Source organism: Musa acuminata, chromosome BXJ1-5 (assembly GCF_036884655.1).
Source record: "Musa acuminata AAA Group cultivar baxijiao chromosome BXJ1-5, Cavendish_Baxijiao_AAA, whole genome shotgun sequence".
Taxonomy (NCBI): domain Eukaryota; kingdom Viridiplantae; phylum Streptophyta; class Magnoliopsida; order Zingiberales; family Musaceae; genus Musa; species Musa acuminata.
Genome location: NC_088331.1, coordinates 7,856,840 through 7,882,468, shown reverse-complemented (window position 1 = coordinate 7,882,468; position 25,629 = coordinate 7,856,840). Strand labels below are relative to the sequence as shown.

At 38.0% G+C, this 25,629-nt stretch overlaps 4 protein-coding genes across 4 annotated transcripts; 2 read left to right on the top strand and 2 right to left on the bottom strand.

Moving 5' to 3' along the window:
• Positions 1 to 629: 629 nt before the first annotated feature.
• Positions 630 to 11,728, top strand: LOC135673515 (U-box domain-containing protein 44-like). The gene is made up of 5 exons (XM_065182545.1): positions 630 to 896; positions 8,278 to 8,843; positions 8,944 to 9,253; positions 9,668 to 11,268; positions 11,401 to 11,728. Exons 2-4 carry the CDS (start codon positions 8,292 to 8,294, stop codon positions 11,245 to 11,247), a joined length of 2,442 nt encoding a protein of 813 aa, XP_065038617.1. The 5' UTR covers positions 630 to 896; positions 8,278 to 8,291; the 3' UTR covers positions 11,248 to 11,268; positions 11,401 to 11,728.
• A 393-nt stretch (positions 11,729 to 12,121) lies between these two features.
• On the bottom strand, positions 12,122 to 13,327 carry LOC135675213 (putative F-box protein At1g65770). Its single transcript, XM_065185489.1, has one exon. The coding sequence runs from the start codon at positions 13,325 to 13,327 to the stop codon at positions 12,122 to 12,124; it is 1,206 nt and encodes a 401-aa protein (XP_065041561.1).
• A 3,223-nt stretch (positions 13,328 to 16,550) lies between these two features.
• Positions 16,551 to 17,840, top strand: LOC135673514 (2-hydroxyisoflavanone dehydratase-like). Its single transcript, XM_065182544.1, has one exon. The coding sequence runs from the start codon at positions 16,697 to 16,699 to the stop codon at positions 17,669 to 17,671; it is 975 nt and encodes a 324-aa protein (XP_065038616.1). The 5' UTR covers positions 16,551 to 16,696; the 3' UTR covers positions 17,672 to 17,840.
• Positions 17,841 to 17,926: 86 nt separating this feature from the next.
• On the bottom strand, positions 17,927 to 24,814 carry LOC135673513 (uncharacterized). The gene is made up of 8 exons (XM_065182542.1): positions 24,539 to 24,814; positions 22,836 to 22,934; positions 22,080 to 22,446; positions 20,985 to 21,119; positions 20,259 to 20,341; positions 18,437 to 18,542; positions 18,204 to 18,353; positions 17,927 to 18,125 (listed from the first exon to the last, which is right to left on the bottom strand). The coding sequence occupies exons 1-7, from the start codon at positions 24,766 to 24,768 to the stop codon at positions 18,246 to 18,248; spliced, it is 1,128 nt and encodes a 375-aa protein (XP_065038614.1). The 5' UTR covers positions 24,769 to 24,814; the 3' UTR covers positions 17,927 to 18,125; positions 18,204 to 18,245.
• Positions 24,815 to 25,629: the final 815 nt, after the last annotated feature.

The following is a 25,629-nucleotide window of genomic DNA, read 5'->3' as shown; positions in this document are numbered from 1 at the left end:
CATGTGTAAACCAAGTGGATTAATTGAAAGAACTAAAACAACACAAGAGTAGGCTTAATTTATGATCTCTAATTAATCATTCAAGTGAATGATTTACATAACAACAATAATACTTGTCAACAATTACAACAGAAGTAATAAACAAGACTTGTTTGGTGAAGATTAGGAGTAGGAGAAGGTAAATATTTATTTGTAATTAATTTGATCAAATGGGAGTCTTGGGAGTGAGATTGAACGACTTCCTTTGATCAAGAAGACCAAACCCCGTGCCACGTGTTGTTTAATTGATGCCAAGTCTTTCCAACCTTTTTCCTTTTAGGGGATTTTACATATCTATCCTTCTAAAATTTGAAAATGGTATAATTATTCTTACAAATCTTAATATGATTATATAAAATATTATATATATATATATATGTATGCACACAAAGTTTTTTAGATTTGTAACGATATATATTAATACTAAAAATTAAGCAGAATAATAGATAAATTATTTATTTTGAAGGGATATACCTGTAATTTTGTTTTTTAAATATATTTTTGTTCCTCCCACGGAAATTGTCGGCTTCACTCTTATTTCATTCTCAGAAGCCCCTTCGAGCAGCCGTACAACTCCTGCCACCCTTCGACGGCCCCACGACTGGAAGACGAGTCAAACGATTCGCCTCTCTCTCTCTCTCTCTTCGCCCAATACCGAAGCCTTCTATCTCGCCCGATCCGTCGATCCTTCCTTCCCCGCCCTCCGCCGATCGTTCGCCTCAATCGGCTGCCTTTCTCGGAGACCTCGGCGGCGGGGAGCGGAGGGCATCGGGCGCGAGCCAGGCATGGGTCCAGTGGCAGCGGAAAATTAGGGTTTCCGAGTCGATAAAGATCCCAAAGAAGAGTGGCAGCGAGCGGTATGGTTTCCGATGCTCAATTCTCCTTCACTGCTTCGTTTGCTCCCATAGATCTTGTGGACCTTCCGTCGATGATGGGATGGCAGCTGATTTAGGTGTTGAACTTACATTTGTTGGACTCTAGGACGGTCAAGTCCCGATGCGGACGTGGCTGTATTGGTGAATTCTTCGTGAAAACTGATGAGAATGGATCCTTTTCAAGATTGTGCCCAGTGTCAATATATTTATACGTTGGTTGAGCGGTTGCCTTTGTGTCCAGCGAAATTCAGATGTTTTTCCTAATTATGGACATATATTTATCTCATGGTGCAAATATCTGACGATTATCCTTTTATCAGGAAAAATTTCAGATGGTTAACACATTTATAGAAACCTCAGATCCATTTTATCCATAGAAATTTATTGATACATTGAAACTATGTTAACTGCAATCCTCAATATAGAGCCAGTAAAGATCTTGAAGGTGCCAGCTAGTAAAGCCGTTGCTGATATCGAGGCCTTGGAATCAAATCTTGCCTCCAGCACTTAACGATTGCTTAAAAAGAAATCTAATTCTTTACTGTAATCCCAGGTCACATAATTTGGAAATATTATGAGGAACTACTAATTTAGATTGCATTTCTTGTTTGATAACTTTTCCAAAGGGCAACAGCTGAATATGTCTTTTTTTCCAATTATTTTTATTTTGTTCCAATTCTTCTATATTATGAAATGTTCAATCATATGTTATCGCTCTTGTCATTTTTTCTCTTATCTTTCTCACAGGTCATTATGATTTTTTTTTCTTTTCTGAAAGTTCTTTTGTATTTTATATTACATTAAGAATCTATTGCTTATTCTGTAACTTGATTGTCTTACCAACATAAAACCTGTAAGAATAGGATGCAAGGTGGGCATCAAGTTTCTTCTACATTTTAACTTTCCATAGATCTCTTGTGCATAAATATGGTTTAGCTGATCCGAATAGGTGTGGCTTGCAAGAAATATTATCTTACATCAAAAGATAAACTAAGCAATGTAAGGTCTCAGGGCTTTAACTTTAAAGGATTAAAACATTTTACCTATTCCCACATGCATAGGCTTGTAAGATAGTGATGTAACAAGTTGTCTAACAGGCAGGTGTTAATAGGAAAGTAATGCTATTCTGATTTTTATAGTGTTACAAGGACTAGGGCTTCCAGACCTACAAGCCATATCCTATATTCATGAGCGGGACTTCTAGTAAATGTAAATTTTTAATTGTACTATCCCAACATCAGATAATATAAAATATAAGAATTAGATTTTTTAATGATCCTAAGGATTTTATGAACCCAACTTCAAATATTTTACATTTACACTATATTACACAAAAATGACATTATCTTTGTAAACTATTTGTCTCCGTGTGTCTTTGCATCTCTATTTTGTTTCCTTACAGCAGCCACCACTTGGATACATATTTATATTTCATTTCCATGTAATTTTGATCTTTACGTTACTCATGATAATAGTAGATACATATCAGCTGTAATTGTAGAGCATGCACTGGATAGATGGTTTAGCAAAAAAGAGGCAAAGGCAAAAAAAAAGGTACTAGTTGACATAGATGAAGGAACAGACAGGAGAATGCAAAAGGGAGTAGATGAGGAAAAATGCAATAAATAGAAAAAAAATTAATAAGAGGGCATAAGAAAGTGCAAGGAAGATGACAGAAATTTCTTTAATCCTTCAAAAAATGAGCTTGCTACATATCTGTTCCTGATTGATGATGATTAAGTGACCTTCCAAACTGGGGCGATGATGATATACTCTGTTTGACAATCTGTAAAGAAACATTCCCAGCACCACTGTTAAACTCCAAAGTAGACATGACCGGTAATGTTCATCCCCAAAGCATCATGTGTCAAATTAATTGTCAATATGAAAATGTTTGCAAGATTTAGCACACATTTTGTTCCAATTGAAACCAAAACCTGGAGTTGGCTTTAAGATGCATCATAGTTTCAGGTCCAGTTTCTCCAAGTGTAGTTATTTTCTAGACTAGAAAGATTACTATCATTGATTGGACACTAATTTTGTCAAGATTTTGGAGCTCATTTCTTAAAAATGAGAAAAAGAAGGTGGCTGTGCATGAACATCCCATCATTACAAGGTCTGGAGAGTGGCCAATGTAGGCAGCCTTATTGTCGCAAGAAAAGAGACTGTGTGACCCTGACCCCTTGACATCAAGTCGCTAATCCTTTTCTATATTACAAGACTCAGTGATTCTTTTTTGTAATTATGCAATACCAAATTTATTGGGTTTGTCTTAAGTAATTTAGTTTTTTGTGCTATAAGTCAACTGCTCTCACTTAAAGTTGAGGGACCTTAAGATAATTCTTTTGTATTTGGCCATCAGGGATAAAATGCTACCAAAATAAATGTATCTCTTAGTCCATTGACATTTATTATGAAAATTTATTCTACCAAAGCTGTATGTTTTTCTTCTTTGCATCTGATAGAAGGATGCCTGGTGGGATTAATTTAGTATTATCATGCACATTGTAAATGCCTAATATAGTTGGACAGACTCCTGATTGTCAATTGTGTATTATGAGAATGGACTATAGATCCGTGCTTTTCAATTATTCACTGAATGGGTTTTGTGCATGATGCTTGGAGATGTATGTATATGTCTTAAGTGTTAGTACTCTTGATCAAAATTAGAAGTTTAGAGTAATGTTTATATATAAAATTTACTAATGTTACAGTATGACAAAGTTTATGCGGACAGAATGCCCTTTGAGGCGCTCAATAGGTCCCTTAAAATTGTTGTTAGGTAACTTGGAGTCTTTGAGTCAAGACATTCCAATAAATTCCAAATGTGTTGTTAGTAAATTAGAAATCCTTTAAGGACTAAGATATGTTGCTTTGAGGCCATTTAGAGGCTCCCAATGGAGTTTTTTGGATGATGATTAATGAAGGATTTCATGTTTTCTCTTTTTGGTTTCTTTTTCTTTCTATTCACTTTTTATTTTGTTGTTTTCTTCTTCCTTGTATCTAGCCTTCCATATGGGAGACTGCATCATTTGATGTAGATGTAGCATCCTTTAGTTCAATCTTTCCCTAAGTCGAGTCATTTTCAGAATAAAATCTGGATTTTATCTATATAATTATTTTTTAGTCTTGCACTTTTTCTTGAATTAAGTTATTTCTGTTCATAATGTGAGTTTGAATATATACTGAGATATGTTTCATTATCAATTTTTTTTTCTATTTCAACACTTTCTGACATCTTTGATGTTTTTTATTGTACTATTACTGAGAAGATAGAAGGAAATATATTTACATGTGTGACCAATTAAATGTAGTTCTATTTGAGGATAAAATGAAGGAATGTCGTTTAAGTTGGTGTTTAAATGTTCAAAGGAGACATTTCGATGCATCGTTTTAACAAGATGAGGTTTATTAGGATTAGTGGTGTCAGGACCAAAGAGAATCGTGTTAGCAACAGTGATGGCTCTTAGTTTGACTGGTGATGACATAACCATCAATGGAACTCAATGGTCGGAGAAGATCAATGTGCTTAACCTCAGATATTGGAGATCTTACAGCTGCTTCTTGTTGTTCTATGTCTTTCATGCCTTAAATAATTGTTCCTTTTGGTAAGAAAACTATATTTAAAGGGTATGTGAATTCATGTGTTGGAATATAAGTATTTTCTGAAGTTCTGGATCAGAATACACTCTGTTTTCTGGATTTGATAGTTGTGTACCTGCCTTCTAAATTTTCCAACTAAATTTTACATCTTTGAACAAAACATATTTACTAAACTGAAATCCATGCATTTTTAATTTCAAATTTTTGTAGTTCTCTTTTTTCTTATTGGCATAGTAATCCATATGTATTTATATCTGTCTATCCTATCTTTCTATTGCTTGTGCCTTTATTTGGCTTCGGTATACTTTTTCTTATTATTCTCTTAGTTAAAAGACTTTATCTTTAATGTCTTTTGACCCTTGTCAGTATTCTATACAAACAACTTTTAGCTTGGGCATACAAATATACAATATTATTCACAGAAACAGTTATATAGTTTTGCATGTTATTTAATGCTACACAAATACTAACACAAATATGCTGGTATCTGCAAATATGGCACTTTGACAACAATAGTAAAGCAAGGGTGTCTACTCTTATTGGAAAGTTAAATTATCATTCATCTATTATTGGATGATGCAACTCATAGACATGTACACGAGACAATAAAACAATAATGGGAATATCAAACCATTATTCCAACTATTTGTCACATGGATTTTTTCTTACCATTGAACTCCATCATTGGCGATACCTCTTGGACCTCTTTCGGTTCCAGTTGTGAGATGATGGAATGAGAAAGGTGGTGCCAACTAGCATCTTTAGATACATGTTACTCTAGTGTCTAGATTTGCTTTGGCTAGGACTGTGCACTAACTTTAGAACATCGGTGTTAGTCATTAACCTGTCATGCAATTCTGCCGTATCTTTGTGGGATCCTTCTTGATCTTGAGCTGTCTTCTGTAGCTAATCCATGTTCATGATAGAAGACTCAAATGGTGATCTTATATTCAATTATGTAGGTGAAGATTACGGGCTAACTTGCATGACCTTATCAAGAAATTAACATTGAATTGACATCTGATTCATTCTTTATAACTTTTTACTATCACAGCATCTGGTTTAATTGTATTGTTCTGTGTAAATCACTACGTTAGAATATAGGTACTATTTCTAGATTTTTCTATCCTTTTTACTATTCTAGTTTCTTTATTAGCATGCCATGAATTTCCTTACATTTCTAAGGGTCACTTTTTGAATAACTTTGCTGAATGTTTTTGCTAAGGGTGTGTTTATCGTCACTATGTTGTTTCTTTTTGTGAAATAAGAAACATAAATACTGTTTTTTCTAATATTTGTTTCCGCTTTCAAGAGTAATTTGATGGTCACTGCTTAGTGCTACTATAGTAAAAGGACAAAAGGTTTCTTGGTGAACCATGAACATGGTATGATCATAGTGATCGGGAGAACAATTATATGATCTCTAGAATCAGTTGAATAATTGCCTGATTTTAGAGATTATGTGAACTCGTAACCTCTGCATGATGAGTATGACTTTCCAGTTTTGAAAAAAGGTCTCAATTAGAATTATGAACCAAAAACATAAATATATCTATCAAATTTATTTTCTTTTTGAGTCTATACCTCAAACATAAACATAGCAAACACACCCTAAAATATCTTCTAACCAATTTTGATGAATTTCATTCTGATTTGCCATATATCTGTAAGTGTCATCTCTGTTGTATGCTAAAATTATTCAGCTTAAATGTGTTGGTCTGAATAACCACTAATTCTTACTTGATTATTACAATTTTTTTAAAATTTTGTCATCCAACCAAATTTGATTATCTTTCATTTGATTCCATTATGTTGTTTGGCCGTCTTCATTCTCAACTAATTGTATTTCCTTTACATGTCTCTACTTGTTTAAATGTTGTAGTCCATCATGAGCTTTCCCAGTTAGCCATCATGTCTTCACCATCAAAGGCATATTTGAGTATTTGATATACCACATCTTGTAGAAAAATAATAAAATTGAACATTTATGCTTTTCAAAGCAGTTCTTGTTTGCTTGTTTTGTGACAACTTACAGTGTCATAAACTTTTCAAAATATTTTGTTTCAAAAGTTTGGATCTTCCTAGTAGACGTTAAATGTGATTCTATCAAATCTGGTCTGACCCATCTTCAAATAAAACTAACTAAAGTTTGAATGCAAGGAGGTTGGAATTGGATCAGTTCTATGTCTTTGTAGCAAAGAACAAATGACTTAATCAAATTTGACCCGCTTAATATGATGCTACATGACAATGGATTGGATTCAGCTGAAGTTTTTTCCCCCTCGCTTTCTCTTTCTGTTCATATCTCTTGTCTTGGTCAATGTACTTCTAATGCCTAGGCCAACCCATTTATTTAAACAGAATATCAAAGGCCAAAAAGGGTATGTTACAATTGTAGTTTTGATTAAATTTGGTTTGAACCTAGGCCTTTTGTTTTTTGTGATAGCAAAGACAGGCCAGACTGGTCTTATTAGATTGTGTTCATCAAAGGATTAACTTTTTGCTTGGTGTTAGCAAGCATTTCTTATAAAATTTTTTTTGGGCTATTTTGAGTGGCCCCGAAAGATACTCTCAAAGGAATCATCAACTTTTAATGCATTTAGTTGTCCTTAGCACATCAGCGCGTGTGGATCTTTGTACTTTAGCATTGTGTAGTAACAAGTTTTTACATAATGCTATCTTTGTCTCTTTCTTTATTTTGTGTCCATTAGGAAATTGAAAGCTATGGAACCTAAGCTCGTTGTGAAGGTTTAGGTCTCAACTCTCAACTGGCCTGTCAGTTTCTGTCTCATCTTATCATCTACCTTTTTAAGTACTCAGCTTATGGAATATCCCATCAGGCTGTGTTGCTGTAATGCTTGTTTTATTGCTTCGTTCGAATTTCTGGCATATTTAAAGATGACCCAGTCTGGCAGTCTTCCTTGGGACTGATTCTTCCTACATATCTGTCATGGAGACTGATGGATTATATTCTGAGATTTGTTTAGTAGTACTTTGTATTCTCTCTGAAATTTGCTTGTTTATAACAATTACCTGTGCTTAATTGAAAATTTTGGTGGGGATAAATAATGAGTAAACCTAAACTTCTAGTCCATGTTTTGTCACGATTGTAAAGTATTTTGTATTTTTAATCTTATAATTTTGTCATATATGCCTCTCAGGCATAATACTTTCGTATAGATGTGCTTCAGTTTTACCTGGTTTTTTTTCGTATTTTCTACTCTGTGATAAATTGAACTTCTGCCTCTTGCAACTTGAACTTGACTTCAATCAGTTAAATTATGCCATGAGGCCTATATGACATACGGTCTTGCAATATCTTTATAGGGGGGAAAAAATCTAGGTTTATGCATTCAGGTCACTAACAAGATCGAGGCTATGTTTTTCTCTCGGATATAAATGGATCATTTTTTTTCTTATCAGTTCAAGGTATTTGTGGGTTTTTTGACACAAGCATATATAGTTGCAACATCCCCGTATATGAAAAGAAAGAGACAAAGCAGTCGCAGATGATAGTCTTAGTTGACATGCAAAATTTCATGCCATGTCATGCCGAATAGAGCAATCCCACACTGGTGTTGGCTGAGTCGATTTTGTCTCCTTTAATTGGCACACGGAACGTGCTGACTGTATTGAGCCGACAACATACTGAAACACCTTATGCTGCCAATATTTAAGACATTTGTTCTCTTCTTTCTTCACATCTTTACATACTGTTGGTCATTTTGAAAGCTTCTAAATTTTGTTTCTGTTGTGTTAGGATTCTCTGAAAAGATGGCAGAAAGTTGGGATGGGAACCTCGACTCTGGTAGCCGTTCTGATGAGAGCTATCGTGACAGTTTACATGTCGAGCCTATTTATGATGCATTTCTTTGTCCTCTCACGAAGGAAGTTATGCGGAATCCTGTTACCATAGAGAATGGGCAGACTTTTGAGCGAGAAGCAATTGAGAAATGGTTCAGGGAATGCAGGGACAGTGGAAAGAGGCCAACCTGTCCATTGACACAGAAAGAGTTAAAGAGCACTGACCTAAATCCCAGTATTGCCCTGAGAAACACCATTGAAGAATGGACCAAAAGGAATGACTCTGTTCAGCTTGACAAAGCATGTAGAATACTGTCTCCAGGGAGCCCAGAGGTTGATGTTTTACAGGCCCTTAATCACATTGCACATATTTGCCAGAAAAGCAGGTCGAACAAGCATGTTGTGCGCAATGCAAAGTTAATACCAATGATAGCTGAGATGCTGAAGCATGGCAGCACGAAAGTGCGAATAAAAGCACTAGAAACTCTTCGCATCGTAGCTGAAGGGGATGATGATAACAAGGTTGCCTGATGTTGGGTTTGCAGATGCTCTGGAGTTTTTTGTACTTAAATTTTTACTTCTGTTTTTGGATGTATAAAATATTTGATATGCCATTTTGCAGGATGTTATAGCTGCGGGGGACACCATCCGTACAATTGTGAAATTTTTGTCACATGAACATTCCCAAGAGAGGGAGGAAGCTGTGTCATTATTGTATGAGCTTTCAAAGTCTGAATTATTATGTGAAAAGATCGGTGGAGTTGGTGGAGCAATTCTGATATTGGTTGGGATGGCAAGTAGTAAATCAGAAAACATTTCAACTGTAGAGAAAGCTGATAAGACATTGCAAAATCTGGAGAAGTGTGAAAAAAATGTGAGGCAAATGGCTGAAAATGGCAGACTGCAGCCACTTCTTACACTTCTCCTGGAAGGTGCTTAGCTTCTGTTACTTTTCTCTTGTGTTTTCTATACTGGTCTTGTTCCTTTTTTACAGCTAAGCTAGTTTTCAAGGTTTTTTTTCTTTCTATTCTGCAAGGCATATTAGTTAGCTATTACAGAAATGCCCTATAATTTTGGGTTTATCGTGCTAGTGTATTCATTTGTATTGTGTATAACTTGTCTTTTTGTTGCCCAAACATGTTGATGTGTGGTTGTTCTTTGTTGTGAACTTGTGATCATGGGTTTGGATGGATTAGGTGTCTTAATACAATTTCTAAATACACAGAGCTTGTTTAGACAAAATGTGTTATGCTTTTATTACTGACTATCTGGCTCTTGTGGATGAATTATTACTGCAGTCTTTTTCATTCAATTCTTCTCTCTAAATCACATATAAAACTTTGCAGGTTCAGCTGACACGCAATTGTCCATGGCTTCCTACCTTGGAGAGCTTGTTTTGAGCAATGATGTGAAAGTCTTTGTAGCCCAAACAGCAGGTTCGGCACTAGTTGATGTAATGAAAAGTGGGAGCAAGCAAGCTAGAGAAGCTACCCTCAAGGCTTTGAATCAGATATCCTCTTATGAAGCTAGTGCAAAGATACTTATTCAAGCAGGCATCCTTCCCCCGCTTGTCAAGGACCTATTCACTGTAGGCATTAACCAGCTACCAATGAGGCTGAAAGAGGTATCTGCAACAGTTCTTGCCAACATTGTGTCTTCTGGTGCTGATTTTGAGTCCATCCCCCTTGATCAAGATCATCGGACTTTAGTTTCTGAAGACATTGTTCACAATCTCCTCCATCTGATTAGTAACACTGGGCCTGCAATTGAATGCAAGCTCCTTCAAATTCTTGTTGGGCTCACAAGTTCTTCCACCACTTTCATGAATATAGTTGCTGCAATAAAAAGCTCCGGTGCTACCATTAGCCTCATTCAGTTTGTTGAAGCTCCACAGAGGGATGTGCGAATGGCTTCTATAAAACTTTTGCACAATATTTCACCTGATATGGGTCAAGAGCTGGCTGATGCTTTTCGTGGTACTGCTGGCCAGCTCAGCAGCTTGATTAATGTCATTGCAGAGAACAACGGTATCTCTGAAGAGCAAGCAGATGCTGTCGGTCTACTGGCTAACCTTCCTGAGAGGGACTCTGATTTAACCAGGAGGCTTCTGGATGAAGGGGCCTTCAAGATAGTGGTCTCCAAAGTGACAAGTATCAGGCGAGGGATCACTCGTGGGGGGGGCCGTTTTGTCACTCCTTTTCTCGAAGGGCTTGTTAAGGTTCTCTCAAGACTCACATACATTCTGGAGGGTCAACCTGAGATCATTGCTCTTGCTCGTGAATACAATCTTGGTGCACTTTTTACTGATCTGCTTCAGATGAATGGGCTTGATAACGTGCAAACAGTCTCTGCACAGGCACTGCAGAATCTCTCCAAGCAATCAAGACATCTGACAAGGATCCCAGTTGTTCCGGAACCAGGATTCTGTTGTACTATATTTCCTTGTCTGGGTAACCCGCCTGTTATTAATGGGCTGTGCCGAGTCCATCATGGTTTCTGTTCAGTAAAGGATAGCTTCTGCTTGTTGGAAGGGAGGGCAGTAGAGAAGCTGGTAGCTTGTTTAGATCATGCTAATGTGAAGGTTATTGAGGCTGCCTTGTCAGCTTTGTGCACTCTGTTGGATGATGGGGTGGACATTGAACAGGGAGTGTCAGTCTTGGATGATGCGGATGGGATTAAACCGATTCTAGAGATATTGCGAGAGAATTGCACAGAGACACTCAAGCAGCAAGCTGTGTGGGCAGTTGAGAGGATTTTGAGGAAAGAGGAGATCGCTTATGAGATTTCAGGAGATCAAAATGTCGGGACAGCATTGGTTGATGCATTTCGTCACGGGGACTATAGGACGAGGCAGATCGCAGAGCGAGCACTGAAGCATGTGGATAAGTTGCCCAACTTCTCTGGGGTCTTCCCAAAGATGGGGTGATGAGAGGTTGAAGGATGGAAGGTTTGTATGAAGAGCATGTAAAGTTATTTTATTTTTCTCATTTGTATGTTTATGGAAAAATCGATAATACATTTTAGATCGGTTGCATGTTGAGATTCCATCTCAAGATTGCATTGTTTTTTTTTTTTTCAGTGTCCTGGTGAAGAGTTAAGAGGCTGTTGATTTTATGGTGTTAATTTATGTTTGGATCGTCGAGGGCTTCAGTCAAAAGACTCGGTTGTGGTGTTTACAAAAACATCACATCTGCAAACGAGCACCAAAAGATGCAACACAAATTGCTTAGCTTCTCCAGAATCTCCAACGTTGCATTGATGGCTGCAACAAATCAGATGCTTTGATTGTATGTATGTTTGTGACTTTGTCCATTGTTGTTTGTTTTTCTTTACAAACTGGTCAGTGATCCTTGTATGTGCATATTCTTTTTCTCTGAATGAATTAGTGTGAATTACGAATTGCTACTTTTCCGTAGAGTTAGTCATGGGGTAAGCATGCAGTTTGCTCATGTTCTGGTCGTCTTGTGATGAGTGTCTCGAATCCTATCAGTCACTGCTTGTTTTTGCCCAAGAATTAGTATCGGTTTCTTTTAGAAAACAATTTCAATTAAAATTTCTGTTTTTGTTTAATGAGTAGGTTACCAAATGGATGTCTCGAATCCATTGTATGTCTCAACATGAATTATGGGTGATCAGAAGTCTGGGACTAGTATGGGTTGAAGAAACATAGCAATTTGAGTGATGAGATTTGCAAGTATAAGATCTCAAGCTTATCTGTTTCCTAAAGTTTCAAACCATTAACATTCTCGCCAGCGATCGAATTCACATACAATACACCGAATTTAGCTCCACTAGCATCTCTATCGCAGGTTTGTTGTGACCCAAAGAGGACACATCGCATCGGATGGAGACCTCTCCCACTCCAACAAGACCTCAAAGCCGCCGCCATCTCTACGGAACGCCTCGATCCGATGAACTCCAGCTCTTGCACGGCCGTCACCTCGTCGACCGCCGCGCCCACCCCAGAGGTAGACGCAATCCTCTCTGCATCCTTGGAAGTCCCCGACGTCAACCAACCAACACTGTCTCTCCGTCCAAAACACCGCCCGCTCACCGACGCTCTCGACCTTGCTCCACTCCGGCGTCTCTCCTCTTACATCAACCCGAAAGGCTTGGAAGAATTCCCCATCATCATCCTCGTGAGTCTCATCGCCATGAGCATACCTCGGATCACAAGTCACCAAGAGCAGCTCCCTGCTCGTTGTGCACGCCAAAGAGAACAGCGGTGCAAGGCCGAGTGGCACCGTCACCGTCAACAACGGTGCCGGTGGCCTCGAGGGGTCCGCCATGTCGAACATGTACAAGTTACTGTGCCCGTCGAGGACGTACAGTCTCCCTTCGCGGTGTGCCATCGACCATGCGCGAGCCGCGAGAACGTCTTCCAGCGTCGTCCACGCCTTGTCTCCCGGCGTGCAGTAGATGACATCCCGAGAGTGGAGAATCGAGATGAACACGAAGCAGCCTTCGTCATTGCCGGTCGAGCTCGGGTTCGTCGGCAGGAAGACCTCCCATGGGTAGACCACGAAGGACATGTTGAAGCCCAGCTTGTCCCTCCTTCCCTTGTGGTCGGTGACGTCGTAGTTCCGGAGATCAGGGGAGACGCGTGCGGCACGCAGGCGGTAGAAGTCGGCCGTAGACGGGAGGTCGATCTGAACTCCGGTGATGGGGTTCAGCAAGCAAAGAGCGGCGGTCGTGATGTCAAGCATCACCAACCATCCATGGGCAGAATTGAGGACGATCTTGCCGTAGGATTCAGCGAGGGAGAGGACGTGGACTTTGCCGGTGGAGAGGCTGAAGAAGGAGCGGGCGTGGGTGAAGGGGTGGTACGGGAGCATCAGCAGTGGCGGCTGCGGGCGGAGGTTGGCGGGCGTCGCAGCGGACCGCCATGACTTGCACACGGAGCGGAATCGGATGTAGTCGGAGATGCGGACCAGCTTCGCAGCTACGAGATGGAGAAGGTCGTGAGGGAGTCGGGACCAACCCGCAGTCCCGAGAGGAGAATTCATGGTGGAATTGAAGAGAAAGAGGTGGTGGATTTTGGATCAGCCGAGCACAAATCAGTGTGCACAAGGTACGATTTCTTTCAGCATCATCGAAGTCACGCCTCCTCACATTAGTTTGTCCTCTCCATTTCCAATGCAACCAAAGGCTACATGACAAAGTCAATAATAGTAATCAATTAAGCCATAGATTATTTATTTATCGTTTACTGTCTATTGCATGCTTATCATCTTCCATCTGTCCACTATATATATATATATATATATATATATATATATATATATATATATATATATATATATATATATATATATATATATATATAGAGAGAGAGAGAGAGAGAGAGAGAGAGAGAGAGAGAGAGAGAGAGAGAGAGAGAGAGAGAGGAAAAGTGAGCCTGACTCAATTTTGCAAGAAGGTGAGAAAACAATTAGTAATTGATTGTGATAATTATATATAAAAGATGACCTTGTGGAGTCATCTCAAGCTTGTCTATTCATACATCTAAAGGCATATTATAAGTACAGTTGCTTGACTATAACATCATGAGAGTAGTGCATTATACAATAAATAATAAAAATTATAAATCAATATTATTATAAGAAGAAATTCTAGTATAAAAATTAAGATTTAATAATTATATAAATATCTCATGCATCGCTAGATTTTATTAGGATAATAAAATTAAAAAAAATACTTTGAGTACTAATAATTATTTGAATAGTTCATACATATCTAGGTTTTGGAAAAGTAGTAAAATGTAAAAAAAAAAATTCTTTGAGTAGTGAATATAAAAATTAGGATTTTTTTCCTAATGGAAGAAAAAAAGTTAAAAAAAAAGATTGAGAGAAATTACGAAAGGAAAGATAATAGAAGGTCGACTTGTGTGTGATGGATTTATCGAGTTTATAGTTTGATCATGTTAATTTTGATCATCGATGTAACCCGAAAAAATTGATGTGGTCAAAAATTATTATTATTTGTTATTATCGTCTTTGGAAAAGGAAAAAAAATCAGGGGATATAGTCCAAAATTCTATCTCAAATAAAGAAAATTCTCTTGAAACTAAAATATGTTGGTCTCCCATATTAGCAAAATATTTCCCATGATCAAATTAGTATTTATAAGTTCGAAATGGGAGCTCTCAATCATTACTATTAAACCCCAATAATGATGGCATATCACAACACAGAGTAACCTCTTGAATCGTTTTTGCTCGTCTTAGATTTTTTAGCCATTCCAGCCGTCAAAGAGGAAGACGGTAATCTCACTCGGTAGCCGTATCTATTTCCGGTCGGCAATCTGTGACCGACCCATTGTGGCCTGGACCGAACCGTGTTCTCTGATGCGTCGTGGTTCGGGTCGGGCGCGGCAATTCGGATCCGAATACCCGCTTCGTTATCAGCTCCCCCTCCCTCCCTACATATAATAACAGTGCACCTATTCTTCGTCGGATTCAGTGCACCAACAAGATGCAGTGTGTCTAAATACAAACAACAATGACGAGCACAGATTTGGTCTGTCACTAGAAAGATCTTGATAGGGCCATTTAGAGAGTTAAAATGTGGATCGGAGGTCGCGTAGCTGACGCCAACCTATTCAGAGCGCAACTTTAGATAAGTCGAATGTAAATCCAAATAAGATCATGCGCTCAAACTAATCTTGCAGAAAGATATGGACACGGACGTGTAGTGAGGTACTGTCAAATAGTTGCGACCACATTAACGAAAACGAGGAAGGAAGCTTTGTTTAATCATGGCAGTACCCATCCACCACCTAAAAGTTAAGCTTTGGCACGCAGATTTGACTAAGGCACTCCAGCAGATTACCACAAACCATGGAGATTGGAACGGAGGAGGTGGTCACCACTCTTATCGATTCACATTCATTATTTCCCTACACCTAAAAGACTGTTTAGTGGATACGTATGTATGACTCCCATCAACGCAAAGGTACCTAATATTATTGCTCTTACTATGATTATTCTGTTAGATTTTTTTTGTAGCCCTTTATAATTGGATAAGATATATAATATAACTAATTGAGTTCGTTGAAATATTTTAGCTAATAGAATAGAAATCCATTTACCGAACGATTCCTTAGGAGATAATCTTGATGAGAGAAAATCTTCTAATATCTTATTATAAACCCTCTGCTCTTACCTAAAATAGATATGACCTAAGGACTGAGGATACGCTTACCTCTCTCCTTAATTTAGGTCCTGTGAAAGGATAGGAAGAGGAGAGAAAGGATAGGAAGAGAGGAGAAATGATCTACTCCTTACAGATCGATAGCGATCTGGATTAAAAACGGTTCCTTGCAGATCAAATAGAAATATATAAACATATGACATCAAAAGGTACGCATCGTTAAACTAGATCAATGTATTTGATTTCAATCCTGACATAAAAGATATTTCTATATTTTAATATAACGTATTACATATTTTTATGCTTATATATTCATATCATGGAAACACAAGGGTATCTTTCTTGGTCACCCGGATTTATATTTTTGGAGGTTTGAAGAGGATTAATGCCATTCAACCTTATCTTATGCGCTATTTATATTATCAAAAAAGTTGTCTAGAATTAATTTCTTTGTCGGCAAAATGTATATTCGGAAGAGTTGATTGTAGGGTCTCTGTCATTGTAAAGGAACTTTAGGTGTGCACACCTCACATGACCTAACCAAACTTGCTTGTATTCTATGCATCCACACATAACACGGATGTGAATCGACCACGGACGGAAGAAAAGACATGAGAAAACCGAGCCAATTTAAGTGGAAGCAGTCACCCTCACGGAAAAGGAGGGGAATGCTTTTGGCAACACCTCATTTTGTGCAAATACCAAGTCAAACGCCCACCACATTCCTGACAAGTAGTGCTTTTACATCAGCTTCGTAGCATATGAATTGTGCTATCTGTGGAGCGGAAATGAATGTACACTTCTTACCTAATAGATGCTAGATTGAGTTAGCAGCAGATATTATAGCCAAAATTGTACTCTATGGAGACTGTTCTTTTAGATTTTGTATCTATCCGATCATATTGTCTCTCCGTGTGAATCTGTCCTTCTACGCATGTTGGTGCGCAGCCCCCCATGAGATCTTATCTTTCTTCGTCTACTCTCTCTCTATTTCTATTGAACAGTTTCTCACTGTGTGTATCTTTCTATATAAGTTCTCGTGCGGTTTCTTTCCCCACCAACAATATCTCTCTCTCTCTCTCTCTCTCTCTCTCTCTCTCTCGCTCCAGTGTACCAATCTATCTTTATAAGTACGTGTGAAGCTTCACCAAGAAGGAGAAAAGTTATTGCGTGCCTACGCTGATCCTGGCGGACTGAATAGCTAATACCAACATCCTTGCTGTAATGGCTAGACTAATTCCCGTCGTAGTCCATGACTTCTCTCCCTACTTCCGTGTCTACCAAGACGGCTCCATAGAAAGGCTTGTCACAGAGGAGCACACGCCGGCGTCGATCGACCCCCACACGGGCGTCACATCCAAGGACATCTCCATCTCCACCGACGTCTCGGCGCGTCTCTACCTACCCAAGCTCGCAGAGGCTCGCCACAAGCTTCCGCTCGTCGTCTACTTCCGCGGCGGCGCCTTCTGCATGATGTCATCCTCCTCACCCACTCTCCACGCCCACCTCAACTCCCTCGTCGCCGAGGCCAACGTCGTCCTGGTCTCGGTGGACTACCGGCGAGCCCCGGAGCACCGCATCCCCGTCGCCTACGACGACTCCTGGGCCGCGCTGGAATGGGCGGCCTCCAACCGCGGCGTCGGCGCCGAGCCCTGGCTGGTGGACCACGTCGACTTCGACCGAGTGTTCCTGGCCGGCGACAGCGCCGGCGGGAACATAGCGCACAACCTGGCCATGCGTGCAGGTGAGAGGGAGCTGCCGCACGGCGTGAAGCTGTCCGGGATCGTGCTGGTGGACCCTTACTTCTGGGGCTCAAAGCCGACGGCGTCAGAGGAGGCCAACCCGGAGATGACTGCCCGTCTCGACCAGTTGTGGCCGATGGTGTGCCCGTCGTCAGCGAGCGGGAACGACGACCCGCGCGTCAACCCGGTGGCGCCCTCGGCTCCGAGCCTGGCCGGGCTGGCTTGCGCGCGTCTGCTGGTTTGTGCGGCGGAGAAGGACGCCATGAGGGACCGGGCCAGGATCTACCACGAGGCTTTGAGGAAGAGCGGATGGAGCGGGGAGGTGGAGATGTACGAGACTGCAGGGGAGGATCATGGTTTCTATTTCTCTCATCCTAATGGACAGAACGCTAAGCTGCTCGTCAAAAGAATTGCCACCTTCTTATGCAGCACAAGCAAATTGGCCATGTACAAGTGATATATATACATATACATATATGTATATATACGTATACATATATATATATATATATATATATATATATATATATATAGCACGTATATATGTAGGAAATAAAAATGCTGATGTACCATAGTGTTTTTGATGAATATCGATAAAAAATATGAGCAGTATTGAACTTTAATAAGCATACAGTGAATATATTACTGTTCTTTAAACTACGAAATGATAATTTATAAAGGAAAATGTAGCTGTCCGGGCATACCTCACATGTGGATTCCACAAATCAGATCTGTATTGAAGTTAATACACCCACAATACCCTCATGTAAATACATCACTAATCGATCTCAAGATGTATTTTTGGCGTGATAGTTGGTGTGCACAAGTGATCACGGCGCAGTCACCTTCTTTTCCACAAGTAATCACATGGATTGGGAGAATGGAGATCTCATGGTGAAGAGGAAAGGATCCTGCGATGGCATTGAAGCAAAAGGTTACACTCCATCAATTGAAAACATCCGAGGCCAGTTAGATAAAAAGCAAACTACCGGGGGAAGACTGAAGCATTCGCTGTCTTTGTGCTAATGTGCTCAGTCAGATGTGTTAGTTGAAGGTTGGGTTTGTAGCTTCCAATTCTCAAATTCGGCGCAATTTAACATAAATGAACTTGCATTCTGATGCCCACCACCTCCATAATTCTGCAAGAATTATATGCCAAGATGAGCTTTGTAGAAAGATAAATGTAATGAGAAACGAGAACAGTACAGAGAAAGAGGACTGCCTTTGAGATTGGTGTCGTGTCTTCTGAGTCCACACTTCTTAGGCTAATTTTCAGCATATGGTCGGTGTTAAGTTCGGGCACTTTGTACACGACAGCTCCAATGCCCCTGGGATTATAATTGAAGATTAAGAGCATAAGAAAAAGAATGGGAAGTTTTGAAGCCAAAATATGCAAACAAAGCAAATTATGTCTCCTCACAACAATAATGCTTCCAAATGCAATAAATGTTGGGAGATAAATTTACATATATATATTACTGATGCTATAGCAAATGCAGGAATTGAATGACAAATAAATCTAATGTAATCGGCAAGATCACGAAAATTTTGTAGGATGGATGTCTTTAGAAAGTATGTAATAACCATTATTAAACTGATAGAAAAAAACAATAAAAATAGGTAAAAAATCTTAGCTATAGTTTGAGGCCCGATTTCATAATTATTATACAGGACCTTATTTGAGGAATTTTGCAATATACAAACCTTGCATGATAAACCACTATATTATACAAGCCGAGGTCAGTCAGAGTAATGACCATATTTATGAGATTGGGCATGTTGTGGTCATGACACTACTCTGGGGCTTTTCATGAGGCAAAACATGTTCATACTAGATAGTGAAAACATCCTAGTCGTGTTTGCCTGATTGAAAATAAATTAATCCCAACATCCAAGGGTGTAGTCATTTTTATTATCAGAAGTAATGAAGAAACATGAAAATGACTTTAAGGTTTGAAAGTTAGTGCAGCTTTGTTGAGCATTGAATTATACTACAACTAACTCTAAAATTCAGTTGCATGTTTAAATACTTTATGAGCCATTGAGATTTAACATCCGTTTCCTTCACAAAAATAGATTAATCAAACATGATTTGTATCAGATCATAATGGCAGAAAAGAATGGAGGAATTAGAAAAATAACAAAAGCTTTGTACCATTTGAATTCTCATATATAACTTAGCCTGGATAATTACTGATTTCACAATGGCTACATTTTATGAGTGATAAAGAAACTAACATTCTGCAGTATGTTATGGAGTTCCCTTGTTATGTTCTGATCTCATGCTGTGGTGCTAGGTTGGCTATGAAAACACAATACTTATCTAGAAATTCTTCTACTATCAAAATGCCCGAGTAATCCATTATTCTGCGGGTATGAACCCTTACGATAGTTCATAACGATATATATAAATCTACAATGCTTATCTTAGCTTATGTCTTCTACTTTTAGAATAAAAAATATCTGCATAAGAATATTAAGCAGTAAAAATAATATAATCTCAATCTGCAAACTTCAACAAAATTCTAACTAGCTAATTAAGATTGGGAAAAAGACACCATGTTGCTTGATCAAATTAGAAAATAGGAAAAGGTGAATAACATTATTTGATGACAATATCCTCGAACAAAACTACATATTAACTCTAAGCCACATAAAAGCATATAAAAGCTATCAAAGTTAGCATGTAGATTAACTTGGTACAGTTCAGAAATTTAATGTACAAAACCTACATTTCATCCACGATATCATAATAAACAGAATTAAAAATTGGAATCAGGTAGAAATTAGTCATTCAATTATATAATAATAGAAACTGGATAGGATGATCCTGGATCAAGGGGTCGATGTATGAACCATCAGAAAGTTCACTTTCTTAATATTAATCATTCACTTTCTTGTACATGAGGTGATGGAATCACTAGTAATCAGACGAGATGGTTCCTAGAGTGTATTGCATACCCAAAAAAATTGATTTCGGGGTAGCAGAAGAGTAAGTTAACAAGAATATTAGAAAAAGAATAAAAAAATATTATTTAGTTGACCTGAGTCCTAGATTTTGGCTCTTAATAGCCAGCTGGTTCCCTAGTTCACTCCGCAGGTCTGAGATGTGATCAGCATTACCAGCCTGTGTAGCAAGAGTCCACAAACATAAAACATTATCATAAAGTAAACAGCATTGAGATAACTGATGCCCTAAAAAGAGAAGCACTGACAAAACTGATATGTTCAGGCTTGGTTGCACTTCCACAAGCACAACCTGATGGTGCATGTTAAAGAAAGTTGGCAAATGTGATTAAATGCAACAGAAGAGTAAAAAGTCTTGCCAAGACCAAAAAGTATAAACAATTTCTTATCAAATAATAGATGCCTAAAAAGGTTCCTGAATTATATTCCTCACAAAAGCATGCAGCCTTGCATAGAAATTTGCCTGCTTGATACATCGTTAATGCTTGGCAGTGCAGAATATTTTAGTCTTAACTATGATTAAGTGTCAGAGAATTTCAGGGGAAAAATACAGTAACTTGAGTGGAAAAAAGGAGACAAACAAAATAATATGGAGCAAACTCAGCGAGATGTAGCGAAGAAAAAAGAAATCATCTGCTGCATATAAGCAAGAAATTTTTTTTTATTAGGATACGATAAATCTTCAATATTCAGGCCAAGTTTGTTCGTCCTCAAGTTAAAGAGAATTAATAAAGAAAGTTTGGCCAAATAAACAATTTAAGCGCGACATGTTAAGAGCAAGGATATAAATGAAAAACTTTTACCAAGCACTGTCCAAATAGTCCATTGCCTAGTCGAATTTTATATGACTGCTGAAGAACTTCATTGATTAATCTCTGCTTATGTGTGAGAGTTTGCTTGCCAACACCAATGACATGCTCAGGGTCCAAGGCTAGTAACTGTCACAATTCAAATTGTCAAAATTGTACTGCAGCAAGCAAGCTTTAAGCATTATGCAACCTACTTAGAAGAGATGAAATCAAATAGATGCCTGACCATAGAAATAAATGAAGTACTTGAACTGCAACCTAATTAGAAGAGATTGAATCAAATAGCACTATGAAGATTTTGTGTTCTTTCTACCAGAGACATTGTAACAAGTAGATAGACAAGATCAGGTCACTTGTTTTTTCAAGTCAGGAAAATCTAAATTTTGAAATAAGTTCCAAATCTGATGGGTTCTTGGACATACCTAGAAGCCAAATGCTTAGAAGTAAATTTCCATAGCATGTACAGTGCCTACATAAGTGAAACCTGATTAGCTGCTTCCTATTACTTTCTTTTTATTATGGATATATTTTATTTTCATTTTTATTAGATATAATAAGTCTAGAAACCCAAATTATCATGTTACATCCTTTTAAAAATTTGGTGACGCAGCTCTGCTTCCATCGTCTATACTTAAATCATCCCCTCTTATTTCCTCTACCACCCTTTGATCTTCCGTCTTTTTTCTTCTCCATTTCTTATTGACCAACTTGTGCAACTACTGTGGGTGTAAATTTGTTAATATGATATCCTAGTTCTTAAAACCAAATATTGGAACAAAAAACTAATGTTAAGGAAAAAGAATACACATACATGAATGTAACATACATGAATGTAACATACATGAATGTAAGGGCAACTAGTTTATAATTAAGATTAGCTATCACAGAAACATACAACTGGTAGATGCAATATTATAAAAGCTAAGAGTTTGCATGTAAAAATAAGAAAAGAATATGAAATACAAAAAGGAAAAAAAAAAGTATTAACATAATGAATACACAGAATTTGACATCTATCTTATACATAATAATTTTCAAGAAAATAAGAAATGTTGTTATTCCAAGAAAGCTAATAGAAAGTCCATTTACCTGGTCAAATACAGCTGAATTCACATTAACATTGTACTCTATGTTCATATCTTTTAAGCCACTAGCAAAAGCTTTGCTATATGGAAGTGCCCACCTCCAAAGATCTCCATCCTCAACATATTTGAAAAGCTTATGTACTCTCTCAATCTTGCTGTCAGATACTAAGTTAAGTCTGCCCTTCATATGATGCTGAATTTCAGGATCTTTTGAAATATCATCACATGCTAAAAGTTTCTCCTTGAAGAAGTCAAATGCAATTGTAGCACCACTCTGATTCATATCAATGACCTTAGTCACATTCTGGCCAGTCAATACGTTTCCACAAAGGTCTTCAAATGCAGTCTTATGATGATCTAGGATTGTCACACTAAAGAAAGGAAAACAAAAGACAAAAGAAATATTTACTAAGATCGAAAAGCATTGCTTAGAGAAGACTGTAAAGTTGTTGATAACAGAAAATCATATTTTAGCATGTGCATGCAAGCAACAAAAATCTTGTATCTGAAAAGACAAGATGCTCTTATGTACTCGATTGTTGTAATATATCTTTGGAACTGAATCATTACATGCTTATTCTCACTCAAAAAGAACAAATATTTCAGTAATTCTTCCAACTCTCAGAAATCAGAACAACTCATTTTCTCAAGCAATAGAAAAATAGATTAAAGCATGTTAACTACCATTCAAGCAAGATCAAAATACCAATGTAGCATTTATTACTGATAAACAACAAATTCTAGAGGTTCAGAGACCAACCTCTCAACTTTTGTAGATATTTCAGCAACAAAGCCAGAGGGTCCAACAAAATCCAAGAGGTAGACATCACTGATTTCATCTAGAGGAAGATCATTAGCCCTGGAAGAAAAATCAAGGATAAGTTACTTTTGTTGTGATTCAAGATAATGCAGGAGATGATTGGCGATCCAGTGGTGACAAATAATATCTTCATACATCCTATCATAGGCTGTTTCTCAACTTTGTTAAGTTTCAGACTATTAATGATGGGATATGCATGCCAAATAATACGTATGTTGTGATCTACAAATAATTATCCTTCAGTTGTTTTTAGAAAAGTTTCACGGACTCATCCTCTATATGAAGATACAACTAGTAGGCTAAAGTACTCTACAATCTTCTGTCAACAGATAATCTGACTAACAGGTGCATCTTTCAAAACTCTACCTTTTAAAATTTTTGAAGGTATCAAATATATATATATATATATATATATATATATATATATATATATATATATATATATATATATATATATATATAAATATAGATAAAGTTATATTCTCTCCCTATCCAATATATATATATATATATATATATATATAATATTGATAAAGTTATATTCTCTCCCTATCCATTCCTTTAGCTCTAGTTGAAAGAAGTAAATCTGAAGATAATTAATCAGCGAGGACTTAGTAATTTTTCAGAGGATAGACTGTCAAAAACCAGTAGATGTTTTACCCTACATTGATAAGCAAATCAAGAGGATCTATCTAAAGATACAATTTTTAATAGTAATATAAAGATACGACTTAATCATCTCAATTCCATATATTAGATGGTCAAGACATTTTATCCCCTATGGGATGCCCTCAGGTCGAATTTTACATCACACAAGCTGTGTATTTTCTCACCATTATGGTGGATGGTACTCCTTCATGTGGTTTGTAGGCTTAATTGTGCTTGGTGGGTCATGTATCCTACTTGTGATGTTGGATGCGTTACAGTACTTGTAGCATTTAATACAGAACCATCTGACCTTTCCTCAAAACGAAAAAAGTAAAAAACACATGACTTTTCTTCTTTAAAAGGAAGAATAATCACCCCATATGATGGATACTCACCCCATAAGAATCCTATAAAGGAAGAATATTTAAAAGCTGTGGAGGACAATAAAGCATTTTGCTGATTATGACGACAAGCTGTTTTATAGGTTCCTTAAAAAGATAGATTCTTCAAGGATATTAACCCGTTGCTCTCACCTCATGCACTTTTCTTCTTTTGACATTCTCTGTCATATTCCGCATCCATATGGTGTTGGATGTACAATTTGATCTTATTATACTCCACCTCCAGGACCACAATCCAAAGATAAGTAAAACTTACATTGCTGTAGAATTTCTTGAGCTATCTTGTTTCGGTTGCAGTGTTCACCCTAGGGTATAAAGCAGTGGTTTTTAGGGTAATCTGTCCATGTAAGCATGTAACAAGGAAGAGCCAATCCACCTAACGTGCAAATCCGCCAGAGGATTTGCTGTGGTATGGTGACAAATTTGCACTTTCTACAAGGAACATAAATTTTGGATGGTTGGATCAGTTTTTTCACATGCAAGCGACAACGTCTAAAGAAAGCAGTAACGGAAGGGTAATGTGACAATGATGCGAGTGAGAAAACAACGGTAGGACGCTAGCAAAGCAAGAGAGGATGGTTCGAAACTTTTGACCTGATGGGGTCGTAGACGGCGTTGGGGAAGAAGAGCACCGGCAGGGAGGTGGCGGAGAAGTAGAGATGGGCGGCGAGGGCCGCGAAGGCGCCGTCCGGGCACGGGTAGTGGTAGAGCACGGCCGACTTCTTTAGCGCGCTTTTCATGCCGCGGCCGGGAGACTGGCTCGAGAGGAGAGAATATGACGAGCGGCGGAGCGCTGAGGCAGCGACGGTAGCGGCGGATTGCATCAAAGAGAACGCGTGAGATTTGGGACCGGAATTGTATGGGCTCGGAACCGACATATGAGTACTGTATCGCTATTTTATATCGTGCAAAACACCGTTATAAGAGGAAGAAAACGAATTAATGGTCATTCTACAAAGAACCCAATAAAAAAAAGATGTTAAAAAATCAATAAATAAATAATGATATCATCTCTCTAAATACAAAAAATATTTAGATAAATAATAATAGCATCTCTCTGATTTATCGTTCACAAGTCTTTGAGGAGACATCATAAGATATCAAAAGTTCGAGTTTGCTGTAAGAGCGAATGGTAGAGTAAGTTGTCTACCGTTGTCTCAAACCATTCAGTGGAAATCAAACCACGCGACCAAAGAGACATTCTGGTGCATATGATGCCAATACAAGACTTCACTCTGACCAAAGAAACATACGAATACCATTACCAAGAGAATTCATATGTTCAGTTTGATCTAAGTTCCATCACAGAGCCACAGACAATTGCAATGTAATCAGTATTCAGATGGTGTGACTAAAGAAAAGCAACCATTAAGTGATGATGCATCAAAATTATTCAATAAAAAACCAGTCCTAAAAGTAATCATCATTTTCTGTTTGAGTTCCACCAGCTAGTTTCAGTTTCCCATTCCCAGAGTTCCCTCTCCCTGCATGATAGAAAGATAGATTTAGGAGTCAGCACTCTAAATGACAAGAAGGTAAATTCCACAGGCAAAGAAAGTAGGATGCAGCAACAGAGTACTGGGCAACATAAATTACCCTTCCTGATAAACGAGCAAAACATCTCTATTTGGTGTATATAACAAGTCATACATGTCAACTTCTGTCTGTGACAGAAAATAAATAGA

What these genes read in the sequence shown, in the direction of transcription:
- LOC135673513 (XM_065182542.1), bottom strand. Translation starts at nt 24,768, where the DNA reads ATGCAATCCGCCGCTACCGTCGCTGCCTCAGCGCTCCGCCGCTCGTCA. An exon ending in GACTATTTGGACAGTGCTTG is followed by an intron (nt 20,342 to 20,984) that starts GTAAAAGTTTTT and finishes CTTGCTACACAG; the next exon opens with GCTGGTAATGCTGATCACAT. An exon ending in ACACGACACCAATCTCAAAG is followed by an intron (nt 18,354 to 18,436) that starts GCAGTCCTCTTT and finishes TAATTCTTGCAG; the next exon opens with AATTATGGAGGTGGTGGGCA.
- LOC135675213 (XM_065185489.1), bottom strand. Translation starts at nt 13,327, where the DNA reads ATGAATTCTCCTCTCGGGACTGCGGGTTGGTCCCGACTCCCTCACGAC.
- LOC135673515 (XM_065182545.1), top strand. Translation starts at nt 8,292, where the DNA reads ATGGCAGAAAGTTGGGATGGGAACCTCGACTCTGGTAGCCGTTCTGAT. An exon ending in AAGGGGATGATGATAACAAG is followed by an intron (nt 8,844 to 8,943) that starts GTTGCCTGATGT and finishes GCCATTTTGCAG; the next exon opens with GATGTTATAGCTGCGGGGGA. An exon ending in TCTTACACTTCTCCTGGAAG is followed by an intron (nt 9,254 to 9,667) that starts GTGCTTAGCTTC and finishes AAAACTTTGCAG; the next exon opens with GTTCAGCTGACACGCAATTG.
- LOC135673514 (XM_065182544.1), top strand. Translation starts at nt 16,697, where the DNA reads ATGGCTAGACTAATTCCCGTCGTAGTCCATGACTTCTCTCCCTACTTC.